This window comes from Puntigrus tetrazona, chromosome 6 (assembly GCF_018831695.1).
Source record: "Puntigrus tetrazona isolate hp1 chromosome 6, ASM1883169v1, whole genome shotgun sequence".
In the NCBI taxonomy this organism is placed as follows: domain Eukaryota; kingdom Metazoa; phylum Chordata; class Actinopteri; order Cypriniformes; family Cyprinidae; genus Puntigrus; species Puntigrus tetrazona.
This window is the reverse complement of record NC_056704.1, coordinates 9,616,975-9,639,594: the sequence shown is the minus strand read 5'-3', so window position 1 is coordinate 9,639,594 and position 22,620 is coordinate 9,616,975. Positions and strand designations below refer to the sequence as shown.

The 22,620-nt window shown below is 36.6% G+C and overlaps 1 protein-coding gene across 1 annotated transcript in view; it reads left to right on the top strand.

Moving 5' to 3' along the window:
- The window catches only part of LOC122346819 (regulatory-associated protein of mTOR-like), a 124,174-nt gene that overhangs the window by 71,004 nt on the left and 30,550 nt on the right, over positions 1-22,620 (top strand). The window contains 8 exon segments of the mRNA XM_043241673.1: positions 3,159-3,279; positions 3,536-3,676; positions 3,900-4,055; positions 12,365-12,483; positions 16,455-16,558; positions 16,865-17,081; positions 17,422-17,443; positions 17,446-17,531. Coding sequence (XP_043097608.1) covers positions 3,159-3,279; positions 3,536-3,676; positions 3,900-4,055; positions 12,365-12,483; positions 16,455-16,558; positions 16,865-17,081; positions 17,422-17,443; positions 17,446-17,531 — 966 coding nt within the window.

Here is a 22,620-nt window from a genome sequence, read left to right as displayed (position 1 = left end):
TGACAGGTGTATTAACAGTAACTGGCACTGAATGTCTTAGATTTGGGTTTTGCTTGTTCAAACTGCTACATAGTTAAGAGATTTAACCAACATGAAAACCAGATAGTTGTCCATGGGTGTAAAACAAGCAATTGTGAAGCTGAGAGAAGAAGGAAAAATAATCAGAGCCGTTGCACACACATTGGCCATAGCCATTTCAACCATTTGGAATGTGATGAGGAAGAAAGAGTACAGAGGCTACACCAGAAGATGCAAACCACTCATATCTGTGTTTAACCTTTTATCAATTTGTAATGCAACATCTGATATTCATCTTTTGACGTCAAACCCAAATGTTTTTAGTCTACAGCAAGGAATTGGCCTCACTGTCCCAATACTTTTGGAGGGGAATGTATATGGTGTGGAATATGAAGGAAAACTGATTGTGTTTTTTTTTTTTGAAAATCCTCTCAGAGAACTTCATAAGTATGTATGTAAGTGCCGTGGGGCAAAAGTTATTAGGGCAAGGCATTATTTTCTTTTTACACATGTGATGTTTATCACTTTAAAGAATACTGAGACAGATGAATGTTGAAGATCACTCTGGGGACATTGGTAAGTTGGACTGCACTGTCCCTGAGCATCTGATGATCTTTCCAGGTTGTGTGGCTTTACATTAATCAACCTCTAATGCAGTTATTTTGCCTTGGACAGACATAGAGCAGACATCTTTCCAAGTGTTGTTAAGAGCATTCTGTGCAACAGGGCCAAGAAGTCATTCAACACATGTGCCGAGTATAATCATTTTTGTCAGGCTTAGCTGCATCCCCTGTCCCCTGTATCCCCTGCCACATGTTCCTTGTGCTTCAGGTGTTGAAGTGTATGTGTGTGTAGATCCAGAAATAGCTTTATTTTGCCTTGATGATACATAAGGGCTACCTTATTTCCAGATTTAGTATTAACATCAGAGTATGGCCAATACAGTGAACCATGACTATTACTGAGCTTGCATCGTTTAGCCTAGGGTGAAGTCATTATGTATATTAACAACAATTTGGGACAAGTTGTATTTAATTGAAAATTACACAATAAGCCAAAACATGACCACCTGTCTAATATAAAAAAAATACCCCAGGAAGACCCTCAAAGTGTTTCTGTGTTGTTTGACACAAGACATTAGCAGTGGATGCTTTTTACATTTAAGTTTTTAGTTGCAAGGTTGAGCTGCAATGGACTGCACTGAGCGTGCAACCTCATAATACAATTACATAATTAGTGCACTTTAATGAAGTTGCAAAGGGTCTAATGTCTAATGTTTGTAAAAATTATACAAATTCCATACAATTTTTTTCTTTTTTGTGAAACACACTCAATTACCTTTTAGTAATTAAAGTAAACATTCACTGCTTTGATTGGCTGGTAATTTTACAGTCAAATCCTAATCTAGATATGTGTGTGAACAGTGTATATTTATTATGTATATTTAAAAGCACACGGATACAGCATATATTTTGAAAATATTTACATGTATTTACGTTTATAATTATATTCATATCCAAGTTATTAATAATAGTAATATACAAATATTAGTACTGTCTATCTATTAAAAAAATTATTTCATTGGGGACTGTAATTAATCACAAATTTACATTCTATGGTTTATCTGTAAATGTGTTAAATAAAGAAATGCATTAAACTTGTTTAAGGAAACAGAACTTTTCACACCCCCACCATATACTCCTTATTATTTTTTCATATTTTCATCATATTTTCATTCAGCCATTATCAGTCTTTACACAGTCCTTACAACATTTACCCAACATCCCAGTACATCCCAGTAAACATTTCTAAATAAATACAACAAAACATTTTCTGCGACCTTACCATTGTGTTATGACAAAATGCATTATGAAGAAGAACTGCAGCTGCATTATAGCTAACCTAATACTCAATACTCAATACTTAATACTCAAAAGTCACTTTAAACCACCATTGAGTGTTTGTAATAACTTTCTTTTGTGATCACATGTGGAATTTGGTTGTTTACTGTTAAAGCATGCTATTTATAGCCTTTTGTCACAACCTCTCCGTTCTTCATTTGCCAGGTATACATTCTGAATGTATAAGGCACATTAGTAAAAGAATCTATTTATATTTTTATTTGTTTATGTATGGCTGTGGTACATTTTGAAAGTAACCTCAAAAAAACTCATGAAAACCATGACGCTGGCAACACACACAGATAACCTTCCGTGCCGCCATGACAGCAAGAATTTGGGATCGAATCTTACCAAGCGATTCATTTGCATTACAAAAATAATAATGATTTTTTTTTTATTAATCACATGCTCTAATGCGTTAATATTGACAGCACTAATAAATATATTAAAAAAGATGTAAATCGATTTCAAACCGTGTAAGAAAAACTTCTTTGCAACATTTTACTGTTACTCATAACTGTAATTCATGTATTGTGAAACACAAAATAATGCTAATAAATATTGCTAACACAAAATTAATATGATCTGCAATCTTCTGACTTTCATTTCTTCCACGTTTACACTTTTGGCTTGTTGTTCTCACTAAAATATGGTAACAGTGATCTGCAAGCGGAAATGACCGTTTAAAAGCACATTGTCAATTGTTTGCTGTTTTCCTATGGTCAGCAGTGGCGGTGAGGGTTCTTTCATCGCTGCATACAGCTTTAATTCTGTTGTTGTTTTTGTTGTTTTCCTATTTAGATATATCTTTCTTTATTGACTTTTTTCACCTGTACTGATTCATGTTTACTGCTGTTGATTACCAGTCATCACTTTTGTATTGTTGTAGTTAATATAGACATTTAAAAACTTTTTTATATTTATGGTCATTCTAATTATTACATACATGAATATATGTCATTATTTTACTATGATACTGAACAGCTACTACATGGACACTTAATTTGCCATATCGCAGGACCTTTTAGAGAAAAGCTAGTGAGAGCAAAATTAAAAGTAATTGAAACTGGCTCTTGATTACTTATATTAACTCATGTTGATCTGTTGGGACTATTACTATTACTGACTATTACCTAACTGGTCCATGTTGATATGTACTGGCCTGCATTGGCTCGTGATGACATGCTGTTACTTGCTTTACATTCAATAACCTGTTTTGTTTGTTTGTTTCATCTTTAGGAGCTGGTTGTTGCTCTTAGTCACCTGGTCGTACAGTATGAGAGTAATTTCTGTACGGTGGCTCTGCAGTTCATAGAGGAAGAGAAAAACTATGCCGTACCCTCCCCTGCAAATTCCACAGGTAATTATTTATAACTGCTTTATTTCTTAGTGACTTATAGTTTAAACAGCAGCAATACATGAAGGGTCATTTTTGAATGTAATACTAACATGCAGCTTACAGTAATGTGCACTGCTCAGTGTATCTATCTATCTATCTATCTATCTATCGATCTATCTTAAACTAGTCATGGTCCATGGTGTATCTAATGTTTCAGCTGCATTGATTTGTGTGTGTGTGTGTGTGTGTGTGTGTGTGTGTGTGTGTGTGTGTGTAGAGACAGGAAACGTTACCCCAGGTAGGGACAGTCCTGCCATCCCTCGGTTACGATCGGTGAACTCTTATACAAACCTAAGAGCTGCCACCACTGCTCGAACCCTCAATAAGAGTCTTCAGAACCTCAATCTCAATGAGGAGGGTGAGTCAAACTCAACTCAACATTAAGCCTGAAATCTCTAGTACAAAATTTTCTGAATCTTTCAGCGGTTCACAAGATCAGTGAGCTTGTTATAAAATAATGCTGCTTAACTGCGAATCATATTGTACTTTTATAAGAGAAAAATATTTTTTTTTGTATTGTGATATTGTGGCCATATTACCCACCCCTACTTCTAACAGTGTGTATTTTTTCTGTGTTATAGGTGGTCCAGCAGCCTTCTCTCCAGGGAACCTGAGCACCAGCAGCAGTGCCAGCAGTACTCTGGGCAGCCCTGATAATGATGAATACCTCCTCTCCTTTGAAACCATTGACAAGATGAGGAGAGTCAGCTCATATTCTTCCTTGAATTCTCTCATTGGTAAGACTATGCTTTAGCAACAATCATACAGAAGACCTGCTTCAGCTTCATTTGAAAATGACCAAACGCTACCTTAAAGCTGCAGCCTGTACATGTTGCCTCTTTGTCTCCATCTCTATTTGAAATCTGAAACTTAGTTGTGGCATTGTCTTCCTTGTGTGGGTTGTGTACCGGCACGACTCTTAAGCACAGATTTTATTACATTTTTTTACAGATAGTGTCATCTGAACGAGTAGTTAACAAGTCTAACACTTTGTTCTGACCAACCAAGGAAAAAAACATTGCAATAAATCTACCAATAGTCGTTAAATCTAATGAACGGTTAGCTCATATCACATCAAACGGTCCAAAGTATTATTTCTGTTATGGAGGGAGATTGGAATGTAATATAATTTCAGTCACGTGTGTTTCATAAACACATTTTGAACTCTGGATTTGTACTTGCTTACAAATAAATTACAGTACACAGCTTAAATTAAGGACATTAGGCACAAGACTCAGATGAGTCTTTTTCTGAAGATGTCTAAGCATGGTGACTCTTGATGAATTGACTCCAGCTTCATGTCCACTCCGTGTTTGCGATCGTCCCTGTTGCTTGTGCACCTTTTCTACCCGGTGTCTTCCTTCCGGTCAACTTTGTAAATGAATATGCTTGGATACAACACTCTGTGAAGAGCCACCCCTTTTATTAATGACCTTCTGTGACTTACCCTTTTTGTGGAGGGTGTCAATTATTGTCTTCTGCACCGTTGCCAAGTCAGCAGTCTTCCTCATTATTGTGGTTTCAAAGAACAAGAAATACCCATCATTTATACTCTAGGTATGGTCATTAAATCAAACTCAAATGTAAATATTAGAATATTTTGAGATACTAGATTTTTGACAAAAAAAATATTGAAATATTTTACTTTACATGTAATGAATTCAAGATATTACAAATTTGTAGTGATTTTACACTAACAGGATCTTTATTTAGAAAACCTGCAGGAATAAATGTAACTGTGGTGTTATGTCTATGTTGATAAGGTGTGGACCTTAAGGTGTGTGAAAAAATCTATAACTCTCAATTATTAAACATTTATTTTAGCTTAAACATGGAGAAGAAAGAAAACTATAAGCTTTACAGTATTTCATAATCGATTTGACACTTTTTTTCTCCAATGCAATTTAACTACTCAGATCAAAACTTTTAACAAAAGAGTTCAACTTTACTGCAGAATGAAGCACTGCATTTTTTCTAATACAGCATTTATTAAATGTAAATTTTTACATCAAAACTATAGGTGTGTTGTCTGTTGAGTTTAAAACATATTAATCTATATGTGCACCACCATGTCAACAGTGCTCCTGTTGCATTTAAAATATTTAAGAATTTATTTAGATCTTTTTTTGTTCATCTGAATGTTCTCAAACTTAATTTCTGAAAATATATTGTGATAAATAACTTTAAATGTATAATAATCTAAAGTGTAATATAATATTTTTTTTAACTTTGAAAAACTAGAATTTTTATATCTCAAAGTAAAGCTGCTGCCACTTAAAGTCTGATGTTCTGTACAAATGAATTTATGCATACACATTTCCTGCTGCTTGCAACATTTATAGTGCATCCAGTAAAGGTAAATCAACCCACTGTATTAAGAGCACAGTGAGTGCCATGACAACTTCACACCGGCTACTCCCCAGTCCTCGACACGCTTTAAGAACAGTTACGCCACTGCACTCAAGCTGGGGTTTTTTAATCCCATTTGGTGCTTGGGAAGTGTTAATTTTAGGCCCTGGACACACCACTTTTGATAACACTCTTCATCTATATTTTATTAATCTCACTATAATTTTGACCTGATGGCTGATTTTAACAGGTCAACATGAACTGCACATATTGCAGGCCCATAATAGATATGCAACCATAATTTCTGACACACTTTCCATTTCACATTAACCTATATTTAAAGCAAACTGCCTGAAGTCAGTTTTGATGCCTGCATCACAGTATATGTCTACATCCACAATTATTAACCTTTTCCCCCAGTCATCAAAAAATGGTCATCATTTGCTCATCCTGATGTCTTTCCAGAACTGTATGATTTTCTTCATCCAAATAAACATAAAAGAGCCCAGACTTTTCTTTTCCATGAAAAAAAGTAGTCAAGGATCAGGGCAGTGCATTTAACTATAATACATATATACAAGCAAAAAAAGGGTTTTGGACAAGGGACAACATTGTTTCCTCTCTTTTGTTTGCAATTTAATCTTGTACATTTCTGGAAAGTGCACAGATCTTGTAAGCAAATGTATTAAAGCTGTCAGTTCAAAGCAGTACTAATGCTGAGAAAACTCAGCCGATTACATCAGAGATGGTGGAGAAAGTAGTCTTATGTCCAGAATTCAGTAAATTATTCATTTCAGCATGTATTTGGCTTCAAAGCACAACTTACGTTCTCATATTCAGTGATTGTTTGAGAGCTGCCCAAAGCTACAAAGCCTTTCACTTCATTAAATAAGGACTGGACATTGCTTCAAAACACCCAACTGCTGCATGAACATAATCAGTAAACTACTACTCTTGGACAAAGCAAAGGGGAAGCTGTGCTACACTACATTTAATGATTTTGTTGGTTGTTGTTGGAGTAAACATGACACTTCATCTGTGTCATTTTTGTATCATATTATAAAACAGCAGCTTGTGCATTTAGCAAAAGTTATTTCTGTATTTTTACAAGTAACAGAAAAACATAAAAGTTTACTTACAAAGGTATGGTATGCTAATAAATAATTATTTTGTTTTCCTTTGGTTACATTACAGTTTTTCTCTTTAAATTCATGGAAAAGGAACAGCCTGATATTGAATAAAGATGGCTGAATGTACATTTTCATATGAACTGATACAGTTTTTCATGTACTGAACTCATAAACTGAATTATTTTTCATGCTTGCCATTTGTTCCTGTGAGAATTAAGAAGGAAGGCTAAGAATCAGAGATACAGAAATGCTGGATCCTTAACCTTCTTTTATGGCCTTCTGCAGGCAGAGCTGATAAATGGTTAAATCAAGAGACTAGAAAACTCTAAATCTCTCTTTAGCAGAATTTTTATTTTAGTCCTATTTCTATATATATATACTCTAAATTGTGCTAATTTAGAATTTAGTCTCATCAGTCAAACCTTCTATAAGTGTTTTTTTTTCCTCTATTTTTATCTCAGGTTTATGTTTTTCTCTGGTCGTCTCCTTGGTTTCAGTTTCAGATTCTTCATTGTTATTTCTGTCCTTGTATGGTGAGACTGAGTCTTTGTTGCTAAACCCAGTGAACTGCCAATTGCATACATAGACATCTGCCTTCTATGTCAGCATGCTAACTAAAATGGGACTTCATAAATGAATTATTAATGGTATGTACAGGCAGCAGCTCTTTGCATCAAACAAATAGATTTACTCGCGTAAATCGTATGAGAGACTCATGAATGGATAGTGTATTTGTGACGCAATAGCTATACATGCCTTATCAGCATTAAATCCAATTTATCAACATTTTCACAAATTTCTGCTTCTGAAGGCATTTCAATCTGCACATTCAGACTGTTTACATCTCTTCATCTTCAAACCCATTTCACTTCTCTCTGTCTTATTCAGTCATGGCAGTTTTTTCTCAACTCTTCTTTTTCTGACTTTCGTGGCTGTTGTCATTTTTAGTTTTCTTCATATTCTTTATTTCTCTTCACACCTCTGAGTAACACCAGCACCTTGCAGTACCTCTTCATTTCATCTTTCTCCTCTGACCTCCTGTCAACCAATCCTTTCCTCATATCCTCCTCCTAATCCCTCTCTTCGGTTTTATATAATCTGTAACTAATTAATTTAGAGTATGTAGCTGTTTCTGCACTCCTTATTTAACCTCCAAGAGTGTCTGTGATTTGCATACAGAAATCAGTAGGCAGGCAATGGAGGAAACTAACAGTGCTAACACAGCAGAGTCCAGAGTTTAAAGCACCTCACTTACCACGATTACTGATGGATTTGTAGTGTCTTTTATAGCAGGTGTTTGCTTGAAGTAAAGTTGCAGAGTATTTGACAACAACGTATAAAAGGTCAAATATTTTGACTAGGGGTGCCACATGAATATTAATGTTCAGTCTTCAGTTCACAGTAAAGAATATATCAGAAAATTTAAGGAAAAATATCCAGTGCTGGATAGAACTGTAAGGAATATAAATAGTTTTTTTTTATTTTAGAATTGGACACATTTGTGCAATAAACATCAGTAGATAGTTTACATTTATTCTTCTCTAGGTTTATGTATCTGGCATGGAAAACTGCATCAAATTTTTATGAAATTATTATTATTTTTTTTTTTTTATCTGGACACATTATGTACTGATACACTATTAAGGGTGTTCATCAGTACACATGGGGGTCGATGATTGACTTTGTGGTTGTTTCATCTGATCTCCTGCCATATGTCTTGTACTCTCAGGTAGAGAGGGGCAGAGCTATCAACTGAACACCACTTTGTGGTGAGTAGGATCCGTTGGCGAGGGAGGAAGCTGGACAGACTCTGCAAGCCCAAACGTACTGTGAGAGTCTGTTGGGAACGTTTGGCATAGTCCTTCCTTCAGCAGAGTTTTGATCAGATCCCTAGGGAGGTTGGAGACATTGAGTCAAGGCAGACTATGTTCTCTGACTATCTTCATTGTGGATGAGGCTGTCTGGAACCCTTGACACCGGAAGTAAGGGATGCCGTGAAGCTGAAGAAGGAGTCCTATCGAGCCTGTCTGGTGTGGGACTCCTGAGGCAGCTGATAGGTACCAGTGAGCCAAGCAGACTGCAGCCTGGGTGCTTATGGAGGCAAAAACTCTGGTCTGGTAGGATAGTCAAACCTCGGATCCAGAAGGAACAATGCAGTTTTTGTCCTGATCATGGAACACTGGACCAGCTCTATACCTTTTTCATGGTATTGGAGGGTTCATGGGAGTTTGATCAACCAGTCCACATGTGCTTCGTGGATTTGGAGAAGGCATTTGACCGTGTCCCTCACGCTGTCCTGTGCATGGTGCTTTGGGGGTATGGTGTCCTGTGCCTTTTACTAAGGGCTGTCCTTTGCCTCTATGCCTGGAGCTTGGTTTGCATTGCCGGCAGTAAGTCACACTTGTTTCCCGGTATGTGTCCTCCTGCAGGGCTGCCCTCCTTTCCTGTTCATTATCTTTACGGACAGAATATCTAGGGGCATAGCCAGAGGCCGGAGGGGGACTGGTTAGGGTACCATGGGATCTTGTCTCTGGTTTTTGCAGATTACGTTGTTTCATTGGTTCCATTAAACCAGGACCTACTGCGGTCACTGGAGTGGTTTGCAGCCAAGTGTGAAGTGACTGGGGTGAGAATTTGGATCATGACTGAAAGTATGAGATCCCAGATACAGGCGGCCAAAATGGCTTTCCTCCGCAAGGTGGCTAGACGCTTCCTTAGAGATATCGTGAGGAGCTCGGTCATTCGGGATGTGCTCATAGTAGACCCATTGCTCCTCCACATTGAGAGAGGCTAGCTGAGGTGGCTCAAGCATCTGTTCCGGGAATACCTCACTGGGGAAAGTGTTCCAGGCATGTCCCACCGGGAAGAGGCCCTGGGGGAAGACCTAAGACACGCTGGAACTAGGGCTCTCATCTGGCCTGGGAATGCCTCTGTGTTACCTTGGAAAAGCTGAAGGAAGTGTCTGGGGAAAGGGAAGCCTGGGCTTCCCTGCTGCCCCTGCGACCCAGCCCTGGATAAGCAGAAGAAGGTGGATGGATGGAGAAAGAAAGAAACTGCTGACCACAATCCTTTGAATAGTAGTGTGTATTGTAACAACATTTATATGTTAAAAACACTGTTCTTTTAAATTTATCTATCAATGTATTAAAAAAATACCACAGGTTCCAAAAATATTAAGCAGCACAGCTGCTTCCACTATTGATTATAAATCAGCATATTAGAATGATTTCTAAAGGGTCATGTGACACTGAAGCCTGGCGTAATGATGCTGAAAATTCGGCTTTGCTTCACATGAATTAGATTTTAAAGTGTATTAACATAACTAACTAAATAAATAAATTACAGTAATATTTCAAAAAATACAGCCATTATGAGCATTAGAAACTTCTTTTAAAAAATGCTGATCTCAGACATTTGGGTGCCAGTGTATGTATTTGCACACATTTGTTTGTCTGGGCTTTTATAATCTTTTATTTTTATTTTACACAAGCAGTGGTGATTTGTTTCAGTTCAGGTCATTTGTGATTGAAAATCACAATCTGTGTTCCTTTTTATATACTAATAGTACTTGTAGCCATTGTCCAGTGGATATTTAATATTTCCAGTTGGCCAAAAAAAAAAATTGGTACAGTAGACAGATAGTTTTGCAGTGACTTCTTTTCAAAGGTTCTCCTAGTAAGCAGGGTTAACAACCAGGGAGCATATTGCCCTGTAAATTGAGATTGCATTGCACACATTTGTTTGAATCTACCATTCCCATTTTATGTATTACTTTATATTGCATTAGTTGTACATTAGTATTTTTGCTGAAACTGAATGTATTGTAAATAAAATGGTTACAATATGTTACTCATGGATGACTGGATGAGTTATGGAGCATTTCTGTATCAATCAGCACATGTAGTTTATTAGAAGCAACTAGTAACTGGTCAATAGTCTACTTGCATTTTGATATCCACATTTCTCCGCATGCATGGAAAATGAGTGAAAGCTTTTAACGTTCCCTGGAGAAGTATGTTAAGCACTGGAATAATATCATAATACACTGATCTGCTTTGGTTAGTGAAATATTTTGTCAGTGTTATAAACCTCTAACTTCCTAATGGGTCCATTTCTTAGTGTTTTCTGAAACCGTGGCAGGTTTTAACAGCACACCACTGCAGTCCTGCTGAATATTTCATGACCATCTGTGAAGAATTATGGCTCTGTTTACTTCAGCCAATAAAAATAAAGGAATACGGTAGAGCCCCGCCTTTTCCCATATTATACTTTAACAGCTGATTATTTGGCAGTTGTTCATTTCTCGTAGCTGCTAAATTTTAATTAGATTTATTTTTGGTTCATCAAAAGTTACTACTAATTTCAGGTGAAATGGCTTTAAGATCAGCAAACAGTTTATTAGCTTTCAGATCAATGTTCATCTGCTTTCCTTTACCTGCTGTTTTTGTGTGAATAAAGGAAAGTGCACAAGTTGAGAGAGAGTTGGAGGAGGTGTCTCTGGAGAGCGTGTTCATGAAGTGCTTTGGATTGTGCGTGTGTTAAGATGGCAGACACAATGTGCATGCCAATGATGAGGGGCTCCACTCTCACTCAGCACCACAGGGAAAGCACTCTTTCTGCATCACAAATACGCTTATCTGACTGGTGGGCTCTTGATGTTCGCACACCCTTATGCATACATCAAAACATGGCAATTGCACCCAGTCTCATGATGAGGTGAGAACGGCACCACTACGTAATTGAAGGAATGTGTCTTGTTCACCTGAATAGTGCAGAGCAGGATGAACTATAGTGACAGAAATGAGGGGTGGCATTCTGCAGAAAATGACAGAATGAAAATGCATGAGAAGTGGGAGGAAAAAAACCCCACAAAAAAACGATAATGTCAGCTGCGGTTGCCGGTTCACTCCAGGGACAGGAGAGAAAATGTCAGATTGAAATCAACGTGTTACCACAGCTGTTTCCTGCTTCTGAATTCACATAATTTCCAGACCAGTCAATGGCATCCTGATAACAGTAATGACAGCTTCTAATAAAAGATGGATGAGATTTGCTTATTTTTATTGTGTCAATCGATAGTCTTGTTTTTATTGAAGCAGGGAGGTGAAGTAATTAGTGACCTTAATGACTGTACTGGATATTCAGTTTCATCTGTTTCTTTTATTGGATGTATTGACAAAATCATAAACAACCGACCTTAAACTGTCTTGTGAAAACTGCTGTGATTGAATAAAAGAGTATCTGTTGATTCCCTGCAAAATTCATATTGATGCTGCTTTAATAAAAGTAGCGTAATGTTCCTTTGTTTTGGGATTTTTTTTATTCGTAGTGAAACGTTTATGTACTTGTAAGTACAATTTAACTGTCATTGTATATGAAAATGTTAATCTTTCAGTACCATATAAAAGTAATACTGTATTTTGATAGTGTCACTGTATCGAGGTACCTCAGCACTACCTTTATGGAGAGAAAATGTCTTAGGAAGGATCTGAATGCATTATGCCTCTTTTTTAAAAAAAAAAAAAAATGAAACTAACAAAATGTCTTAATGTGATTTATCTTTTCAGGAGTGTCTTTTAACAGTGTATATACTCAGATTTGGAGGGTGCTACTGCATCTTGCAGCTGATCCATTTCCAGATGTCTCTGATCTGGCCATGAAGGTTCTCAACAGCATCGCATACAAGGTACAGACATTCCTGGGAGCCTAATCGCATCACATATCACAATCACATATTTCCATCTGCTGCTGCTTCTTATATCTATATGTTTGTATTTAGGTGTTACTTAATGTGTACAGTAAGTGTTACAGTTCCAGAACATGTTGTTCTACAAGTGTTATAGACTAGAACATTGTCAGAAACTTTCTTAAAGAAATATTCTGCATAAGCTCAGTCAACTCATCCCACCTTTTTATTTTTATTTTTTATGGTTTTACAGACATTATGCATTTAAAGAAGTGTGACCTTATGATAGAAAAAGGTAGATTACTTTGGATGGGAGAATTATGAGTTCTTTGCTTATCTGTCAGATCTAGACCATTGGCGAGGTGAAGTTGAGAGCTACTTGCGAAAAGGCACTTTTAATACATTTACCTGAGAACTGGTGAAATTACGTCACTGTTGAAAGCGTTACTTAGCGATCAGTAACTACAAATGCATTTTGCAAATGTAGCAGTAGTGGTACCCTCAGGTCCACATATTACATCTGAGTCTTAGACGTGTCCTGATATTAAACTTTACACTTTCAGCTCTGTTTGTTATTAAGCAAATGCAATTAAAAAAAATGTTTCTCTGTGGCCTGGTAATATGAGCAGTCGCTCTGAGAGCTTAAGAAGGTAACAACCACCGCTGACTTCTGTGTCTGAGTATTTGCTGTGCAAGCTGTGTCAGTACCCTTCTTCCTTTGAGACTCCTCGCATATGGCCAGCTTGTCCCTACCCTCATGTTGCACCGTGTTAACGCGTAACATTTTGCTAGATTTAGCATGAGCACAAAGACCACTACACTATTCCACTCACGACTTACATCTCCTGTATGCTGCAGTGTGTCGGTGTAGCTAGATAAAACTAGAAACACTGCTATCTTTACATTTTCATTTGCTGTTTTCTAAATATGGCAGCCTGACTTTAACCAAGATCAAGCAGTATATCTTTTTTCTTTTTTTTTAACACTATGCAATGTGGGCGGGCACACCTTTTTGCATTCTGTGTAGCTTATTATGAATGCTGAGGGAACATTTATTCTGGTCGGTTGTTTTTTCCAGTTCCCTCTCCCATGTCCCTGTCAATTAAACGTTTCACATGAATATTTTGTTCATTTAATGTTCAGTGCTATATATTTGATTTTTTCAATCCTTTAAGTCTTGCTTTTATACCAGTGAATGTAAATCAGAAGTTTGATACTGTAACATTCTAATTGTAATTTGCTGTGTGTACTAAACTAGCAGATCTGAATTTTACTGTAGTTAGCTTTTTTCCCTGGATGCCTTGATAACTTATTTGCTCAAAAGAGTGTTTAACTACAAATTATGACTAGCTAGTAAACTACACTGTCAAAGCGCTTCTTCCAAATTACATTGCTCAAGTGTTTCCAGACATTTAGCAAAACAGTGGCAAGCTTTACATGGCCACTTTTTTGGTTTTGTAATGTAAGTTTGTATAAATTTTAAATATAACATTTACTTTTTTGAATCCATATTCATGATTTTGCCGAAATCAACACTTAGAATTTGCTTAGAAGTGGGTTCCTATGTGGTTCTCAAAATTAATATGTGTCATAACATTATTCTCAGTTTGATATCATCCAATCAAACTGACAGTTTGAGAGACCCTGGGAAATAGTGCAGGCTGATTCACTTTTTCACTTTACAAAAAATCTTTTCACACGCCATACTGAGCTATGGTTTTTAGCTGAAGTCTGATTGTTGTTATAATCTCCTGTTACAGAGTTCAAACTGCAGAGAGGAGAGGTAGTCAGAGTATCAGACATTATTGCTTGTTCTCTCAGGTCAGCTTGCATCATGTCTACATCAGCTTGAGCCTGATTGCAGCCAAATAACTAACAATGAAATTTCATTTTTGAGTCAGAGTTTTAAAGTTATTAGTTTTAACCTGTTACCAGTATCAGCTACATAAGTAACCTTGCAGAACTTTCAAAGGTTGTTTAAATTTTCAATAATCAAGCTTGTTTTGTCTTTGACCTTTCTTAAGTTCCTAAGCAGCAGGTGACAATGAGTGCCAATTTGTCATGCTGACATTTGTGCTGTGATACTCAGATAGACCTGCTGAGTCCAGTCAGTGCAAAATAACACACACACACCCCTCTATCAGAACCTGTTATGTTCTAACTTATGTTCTAGGTTACTCATACTAACACCAAAAGTACAGTATGGCATCACTGATGAAAGGAAAATTGATCTTTTTAAGTATGAAGAAAGGCAATACACCACCACTGAGAGTGATATACTACTGCAATACAAAATTGCATCTTCTTATCCTTCAATCTACTAGAAATCATTCAAGCATACCAATTGCATACCGTTTAGGAAATATAGAATAACTTTAATTATCTGATTTTTCATATTTACACTTCAGTGCCATTATTTTAGGCCTCCACAGCTGCTCTGAACGTCACTTCATGAGCATTTAAACATTTCATTTGAGAAAAACTATCCTCATATCATACACAGAAATGTAAATGTATTCAGGAATAAAAGTTTGGTTTAGTGGTTTAAGTGTAGTATTAAAACCCATTTATTTTCCAAATAAAAATCTAATTTATTTAACTTTCATTAAAATATATGTTTTGTGCATTAAAAATACCAAAATAATTTCTGGGGGGAAAAGACCCTTAACCATTAAACCCCGTCAATGTCACATGAGAATCAGATAAGATGAGCATGTATTTCCATAATTTATTAACAGTGTGCAAGTATGGTGTTGTTTAATGGTGCTCGACCCCCATGCCACCTCTTTTATCCTCCTACATTAGATCTTGCATTTAAATAATTAAACAGATTTGGATTTAGAGTAGAAACATAGCAGCAAACCTAAATTATGTGTTTGTGCAAAATGTTTTAAGAAGAAATATAATTTTAGGGCATCATAGATATGCCCATGAGGCATGGCTTTACTAAAAGGTAAGCATCTTAATTATCAAAATAAGAAGAAAAAAAAGGAAGCAGAAATGCATTTTCCCTTAATTTAGTAATACAATTATTTAAAATGTGTAATAAAAAAAACATATTGCATTTTTTTTTATGTGTTAAGGAATTATCTTTTTTTTTCTTGCCGCTAGTATATTAACATGGTAGCAGCAAACCCAATGCTAGTGAGGACTTGAATTACAGAACATATGGAAGATTTGCTTTGACATTTTTAATGTAGACACCCTTAAACCACTGCAGTGCTTAATGTCAGTGGACACTCAGTCTTGTAGCAATGCAAATCGCTAGGTTTTGCTACATAGCTAGCGTCTCTCTTTTATGGGGGTTGAAATTAAGAACATAAATGTATTTGTATTTATATACAATTTATTTGGTTACTTTCTATCCTCCAGTCCCCCTCACTGATTATTGTTTACATTTTAGTAATCCATATCATGTCTTTTCAATATTCATATCTATTTTGTTTACTTAATGAATCTGTGGGAAACCAACACAGTCATTTTAGTGTTTGATCTGCAGCACAAACACAGAATAACTTTATTTCCATCTACTCAATCATGATGAATCTACCTCTCTTTTGCTTCCCAGCAGGTTTTAGCATATAAATCAGATTACACCATCTCTCCAGATGGCAGTGAGAGGATGGCATTGTTAACTAGATTTAGATGAAGCAGATAAGTCAACTTTCTGTGTTTTTATAACGGTACAATTTCAGATTTTTACGCTTTTAGGCTGTGATTATAGTTATGAAGAAGAGTTTTGCTGTTACTTTTGCAGCTCAGTCAGAGATGCATTCTCTATATTTGCATATCTTAACTTTTGCTACATTTCACTTAAAATACCACAGGGCCACCATCCGGTTTTTCTGTCTCTAAAAAAACTTTTAAATGGCACTGTAGTCACTGTTGTACAGGTACAGTAGATGGTGTAATATAGTTTTACTTCTACATTTTTTTATGAAACTGTCTTGTACCACTGCTTATCACATCAGGCCACCATGAATGCTCGTACACAGAGGATTCTGGACTCAGGATCTCTAACCCAATCAGCACCTGCCAGCCCCACCAGCAAAGGAACACTCATACATCAAGCAGGGTGAGTTATAAATACATGTATTTTGCTTAAAATCAGCATCAGAATCCGTGTAGTTACCTAGAATGATTCAGTTGCTTTTTTAAATAACAGTTGACAAAGCAGAATGTAATAGTTAGTGTATCTCTCTTATTTTACTCTCCTTTGCATTTATTAAATAGCACCCTGCTCTTTTTGGAATATTTTGTTGGCTGTGCTTTGCTATTGCTGTTGATTTTGTTTTAATATGCAGCATTGCAATGCATGCTGGCCCTGTTCTTTTGCACCGCATTAATCTGTGTGTTATGGCCATGCTTGTTGGTGTTGTAGTGCTTCCCACAGATCCAAACGCTCTTCATCTCCCTCCAGCGGATCTCCACCTATGCCTGGTGCCTCCAGCTCCAGCCTCACCAATGAAGTGCCCAAACCACCAGTCCGAGAGGGGCCACCCTCTCGCCCACCGTACACACCAACTCTGGGAGGTCAGGCGCCCCACTCGCAGCAGTTCCCACGCACCAGGAAGATGTTTGACAAGGGCCCTGATCAGGTAAAACAGTTATATTGGTTTCCCACTATCCACAATCAGCTGTACTTGACAGGATTTAGGAAAACTGTATTTTGCATCCATGTGATTTTCCTATTTTGGTGCACAACACAAAATTAATCCATTAGCAATGCTACTAGTATTCATTTTATAGATTAAATATTAAGTTAAATATTAACTTTGCAACATGTATAATAACTATTATAAATTGCATTAAAAAATGCATTTATAATATGTTTCTTGAGCATATTAGACTTATTGCAAACTAAATTCAATGGTAAATGTTCATTGTTTTTTTTTTTTTTTTTTCTTTGTAGGAACTTGTCATTTCTGTATTTTTCAGACTGCTGAAGATGGAGATGAGACCCCGCTCACAGGAGCTTCGTCAGTGTAAGTCTGCAGACGGGTCTTTGTGACTGGAGTGCCAAATACTTCGCTCAGCCCGTCATGAAGGTGAGTGCGGCACTGATCAGAAGTCTGATCTAATTCATTTACTTCTAAAGCAAGCAAATTCAGTTAGTGTATTGATTTCAGATCGTTACTTAAGATTTAATTAGGCTGTTTTAAACATATTGATTAAGCAATTGAAAATGTAATGATATTAGTAAACTGATGTGAAAGAGTAATAATATTATCACAAAACGCTTTGCCAGAAAGAGAAGTGAAGGTTAGTGATGGAAGTGTCTTAGGTTTGCATATGTGATCATTTGCTCATTATGACACAAACAGTGGTTCAGTTCCAAAACCTAGTGAGGTTTTTGCAATGTTCTTTGTTCTGTATTCTCTATTCCTAATCAAGGATCAGATCCAGAAGAACAAAAGATGAATACACAGGAGAAATCAGAGCCAGGCAGGAGATAGTAACCAGAAAATAGCCTGATTCCCAAATACATTTGAGACACACCAAACTGGGCAAAGTGTGGAGTCTTCATCTGGGAACAGCAGGACTTTGGTGAAAAAAGACTAGAGAGCTAGACTGGTTGTCAAGATACCATAGACTACAGGATTTTGAATTCACTAAGAGCTTCAGAGCTGATGTAAATTCTAGATAGTACTTTGAGACGAACCAGACTGGATTCTAGATTGTGCTCAGGGGCTGAAGATGATGTGAACTGAGCTAGATTGGTTGGCAATATACAATACACTTAACACCTTGGCAAAAGGAATAGAGAATAGAGAACAAAGAACATTGCAAAAGCAATCTGGTAAACTAAATAGGGAGAAAGACAACAGATTTCAGAGTAAGTAAGGGGTGTGGTAAAGGGAAACCAGGAAGCAGGTTTAGAGGTGGTCCTTCTGTGTTCAACATTTATCAGAAAACATCTCCGGACAAGGTTTTCATGCTGACATCTATCATTATAAGACAGTTAGAAATTCTGTTTGTCCAAACAAAAGTGGCAAGAACTTTGAAACTACCTGCTTCTGATGCACTGAGACTAATAGGATCGGTAGCTCTGAAATCACCTGTATTAGCAGCGCTGTGACCAATTGACTTGGCAGTACTGAAAGCTCTAGACTTGAGGGTGCTAAAATCTTTGGATTAAATATCCTCTTAGAATGTTCGGGGTAGCACCTTTTCTTCGCCCTTTGCCTCTTTTTATTTTTGCAAGGGCCAATATGGTGGTCCATTTGAAAGGTTTTTGGTATCTGGTCTGGAATATTAATCAAACCTTATAATTAGAGATGATTAGAGATGATTCATGACACTGCTGTGCTACAAGCAAGATTTTGAATTTATCCAGAGCTGATGTAAATTCTAGAAAGTACTTTGAGACAGACAAGATTGGATTTTAAATTGTGCTCAGGGCCTGAAGCTGACCTGAACTGTGGAAAATTAAACCTTGTTTAGGTTAAAAACGCATAAATACTCAGTTAATATCAAATTATCTGTAATAACAGGTAAAGCAATAGTGTCCACATAATAATAAAAACAGTTGTGGTGATGTAGTCGACAAATGTAGTCGACACAGCATATCTTTTAGTTTTATCGTGAATCTCAATTCAGTTCTTTTAAAATTTGACAGTATAGATCTTTTTCTTCGCTTCTCCATGGAGGGCACCATAGTGGCGAGTGACTTCCTGTAGAATGCTTAGAATTTCTGTTTGCTGCCACAGTAACGGTAATAAGCTAAGTAATTCGTTTAATATACTTGTTTGGCGTACCAGATAACTTGTCATGTCCAGCACTGTATGCATGGATTTCAACGCTAAATTGAAATACTTTGCGTTAAATAATAAAATAATCTGTTAAAATCTGTGTTCTTATCATTCTGTCTTCAAAATCTTGTGAACTTCGCCCCGATCGGGATCTGTTTATGCAGAAGTGAGCTCATCTATTTTCAGTGCAGCTCCTCGAGTTGCTTCAGGTCATCTTCTAACTCATTAAACTATGACAGGTCCTTTACAGCAAAAAGATCATCACTGCCACACTCTGCAGTAATTAAACTGCGATGCCATGTTCTTTTTAAAACCATTTTCATAGTTTTCACATTATATTGTTGGCTTGGAAAATATGTAAATACGCATATGCTTTCTGATCTGTATTTATTTTCATTTGGTGCTTTAAATAAATATGAATAGATGAGGCAATGCAGTGATCTGTCACAACACATTAAAGAGACACAAAAACGGTAATTATAGTTTAAAAGCTGAGACTCATGAGACCTTGTTTAATATCAGAAATAACATGCTCTGTCTTCTCTGTCGTTGTATTGTCAGTTTTCTCTTAGCTCCAAGTATGTATTTTTCATTGCGTGTAGTGTGAGAGCTGCATTGTTTGTCGGTCATGGCAACAGTAAGGGCGGTTCTTTGCGAACAGTTGATTTTCATCAGCTAGAGGACAATATCATTCCTAATAACTCTGTAACACATATGTATACACCGCAAACTTACTCCCTTACTTGTAAGCGCAAAGCATCCCCAACTAAATATACAAAAGGCAACAGTGGTAAGAAACCAAAACTCCATCTCTGACAGAAATGGAGAAAAAACCTTGTGAGAAACCAGGCTCAGGCTTGAGGCAGTGTGTTTAATTCCAGGCTGCAGTGCAATTCAGATTGAGCAGAGGACTCATCTGGCCATCTAGGTGATCAGGTCTTCACTGTATATATGAAGGGCTTTTTGCCATACCTTTGTAATACATTCACCCTTTGAATGTTGTCCAAATACTCTGATAATGAGACACAGGTAAGTCTTGTTAACAATTGAGAGACTGAGAGCTAGTGTGAGCAGAAGAAAGTGGGGCAGAGTCCAAAGTGGTCCCACATAAGGTGAGTAAGATTTCATGACCCAATAAAAGTTATGCTAGTTGTTTTGTTTCCATGGTGATGACTTTCCTAAGAGAGTCTTTTTCTTTTTTTCTTTATTTCAAAAAGAGGAGAAAACCCTTTCTGCCTGTTCTCAGCCAAACTAGAGCTGCCAATCCTCATTGTCCCCAGAGGGGACTCCCTCTCACACACATAAAACTGCTGCTGCTGCTGCTGCAGTAATCAGTGTGCCGTCCTATAAACCAATATTTAATGTTTCTTCCAAGTTATTTGGGCATGTTTTCATAGTGTATTATAAAAGTACATGATAGTAATCTTGTAGGACCATAATAATAGCAACTAATAAACAGGCTATAGGTCTATATGTGCAAAAGAGAGCATAGTTTAGTTTTTTTGTCTTTAAGCGTAGATTTGGGTGTTGTGTGTGCGTTTTGTGTCCAGTCCTGAGGCAGTACATGCATCCCATCAGTATGTGATCAGTGAGGAACACACACAGCCTGTGGCACAGAACTGAGAGTAATACCTCATGTTTACTGCAAGAGAACAAGACACATTAATAATCAATATTGTTTGGGAGACTAAACAACATAAAACATCAAGAAAAGAGCATACACAATGTAATATATATATATATATATATATATATATATATATATATATATATATATATATATATATATATATATATATATATATATATATCTGTTAGTTTTAGTCTCGATTCTGACTAGTCAATAGCTGTTTTTTGTTCACGTTAAAACATGGATATGACCACCCAAAGGTTCTGTGTATCACTGCACATCACCCTTAGCAACCACACCTAGCTAGCAAAATAATCAAGATCAGCATCGAAACTGTTATGTACTGTGTTTTGTGCATTTTAATTTCGACAATGAGTCTTTTTTTTTTCACTATTCCCAGGAATCTAATGCTGAAAGTTGAGCCTGTCCAGTCATATTTCTGGCTTAAATTTTAATTCGCTTTAGGGATAATAATGTAATTCAGAAGCAGTTGGACATAGGGATAGTCACCGCCAAACATACCACTGTGCACCTGCTTCATGCTCTTTTTCTGCAGAAGAAAATCAAGGAGATCAGCAGGAATATTGCCTTCAAAATCAGTCATGGCATATCTTACAGTCAGTTGTTTTTTAGACAGGAGAGATCGAGTAGGCTTCCTTGACTCTACATTAAGCTGGAGAATGCTGTATGCAGGATTTTTTTCAGGAATGTCTAAAACTGCTGTGGGTCGAGAAAGGGAAACATGAATTTTTCATGGTCTTGAAATCTATTTCATATCTGGTAGAGAATGTTTGTTTAGAATTGGTCGTATTATGAGTGGATGTAGTGGCTTCGTAGATCTCATCAGATCGGATCAAAACTTCTTTTAGCTCGCCATATCGAATTATACATCCAATGTTTATTGCAGAAAGCACATCTGAATGCTCAAAAGTTCTATTAAATGTGTAAAGCAAAAAACAAATCTATCCATTAAAATCATCCAGATGTGCTTTAAATCCATTAGCACAATGCACAGAGTCCTTCTCAATCTAAGCATGATGTTCCAGTATGCAGTGAAACAGCTCCCTTAGGGCAACTCTGTACTCAAAGACTGTACTGACCAATCTTAATGTGTATTTCCATCGAACTGGTGTAACTTGAGGAAGACGCTGCAGGCAAATATCGTCCAGTAGTTGCATGTGCCTAGGGGATCTGGAGAAAAAAGCAGCTAGGCCATTTAGGTGGGCAAAAAATATCTTGCATTTTTTAAGCTTTGATTCCCCATGAGTCAGTATTAAATTCAAGATTTATATCGACCATGATTTTTACCTGCTTTTAATTTCAACACATTAGTTTTATATATTTGCATTATATTACTTATCACCCATACTGCTCTCTAAATATCATAATGGATTGATCATTAAAAATATATATTCTTTAACCTCTACTTGCAATAATTCATAACAAAGCAAGTGTTCTTCTCTGATAAAAAGGAACAGCATATGCAACTCGAATGTGTAGTAATTCAGAAATTGTACTAAACAGAGAGCTGGACTTACGTTTAAAATATGCATAATGGAATACAAAGATAAGAGCATTTTGTGTTAAAAAAAAAATACATATTAAAAGACGACCTCCATTCCAGTCTATTAGAGTGATGGGTGTGATAAGTGCATATTGCCAGTGACTTGACTATGTGAGAGTGTTTGCATGCGATGGAATAATAACCGCTCTAGAGAAGACCATTAACTCTGACATATTCGCAGTCCCAGCTGA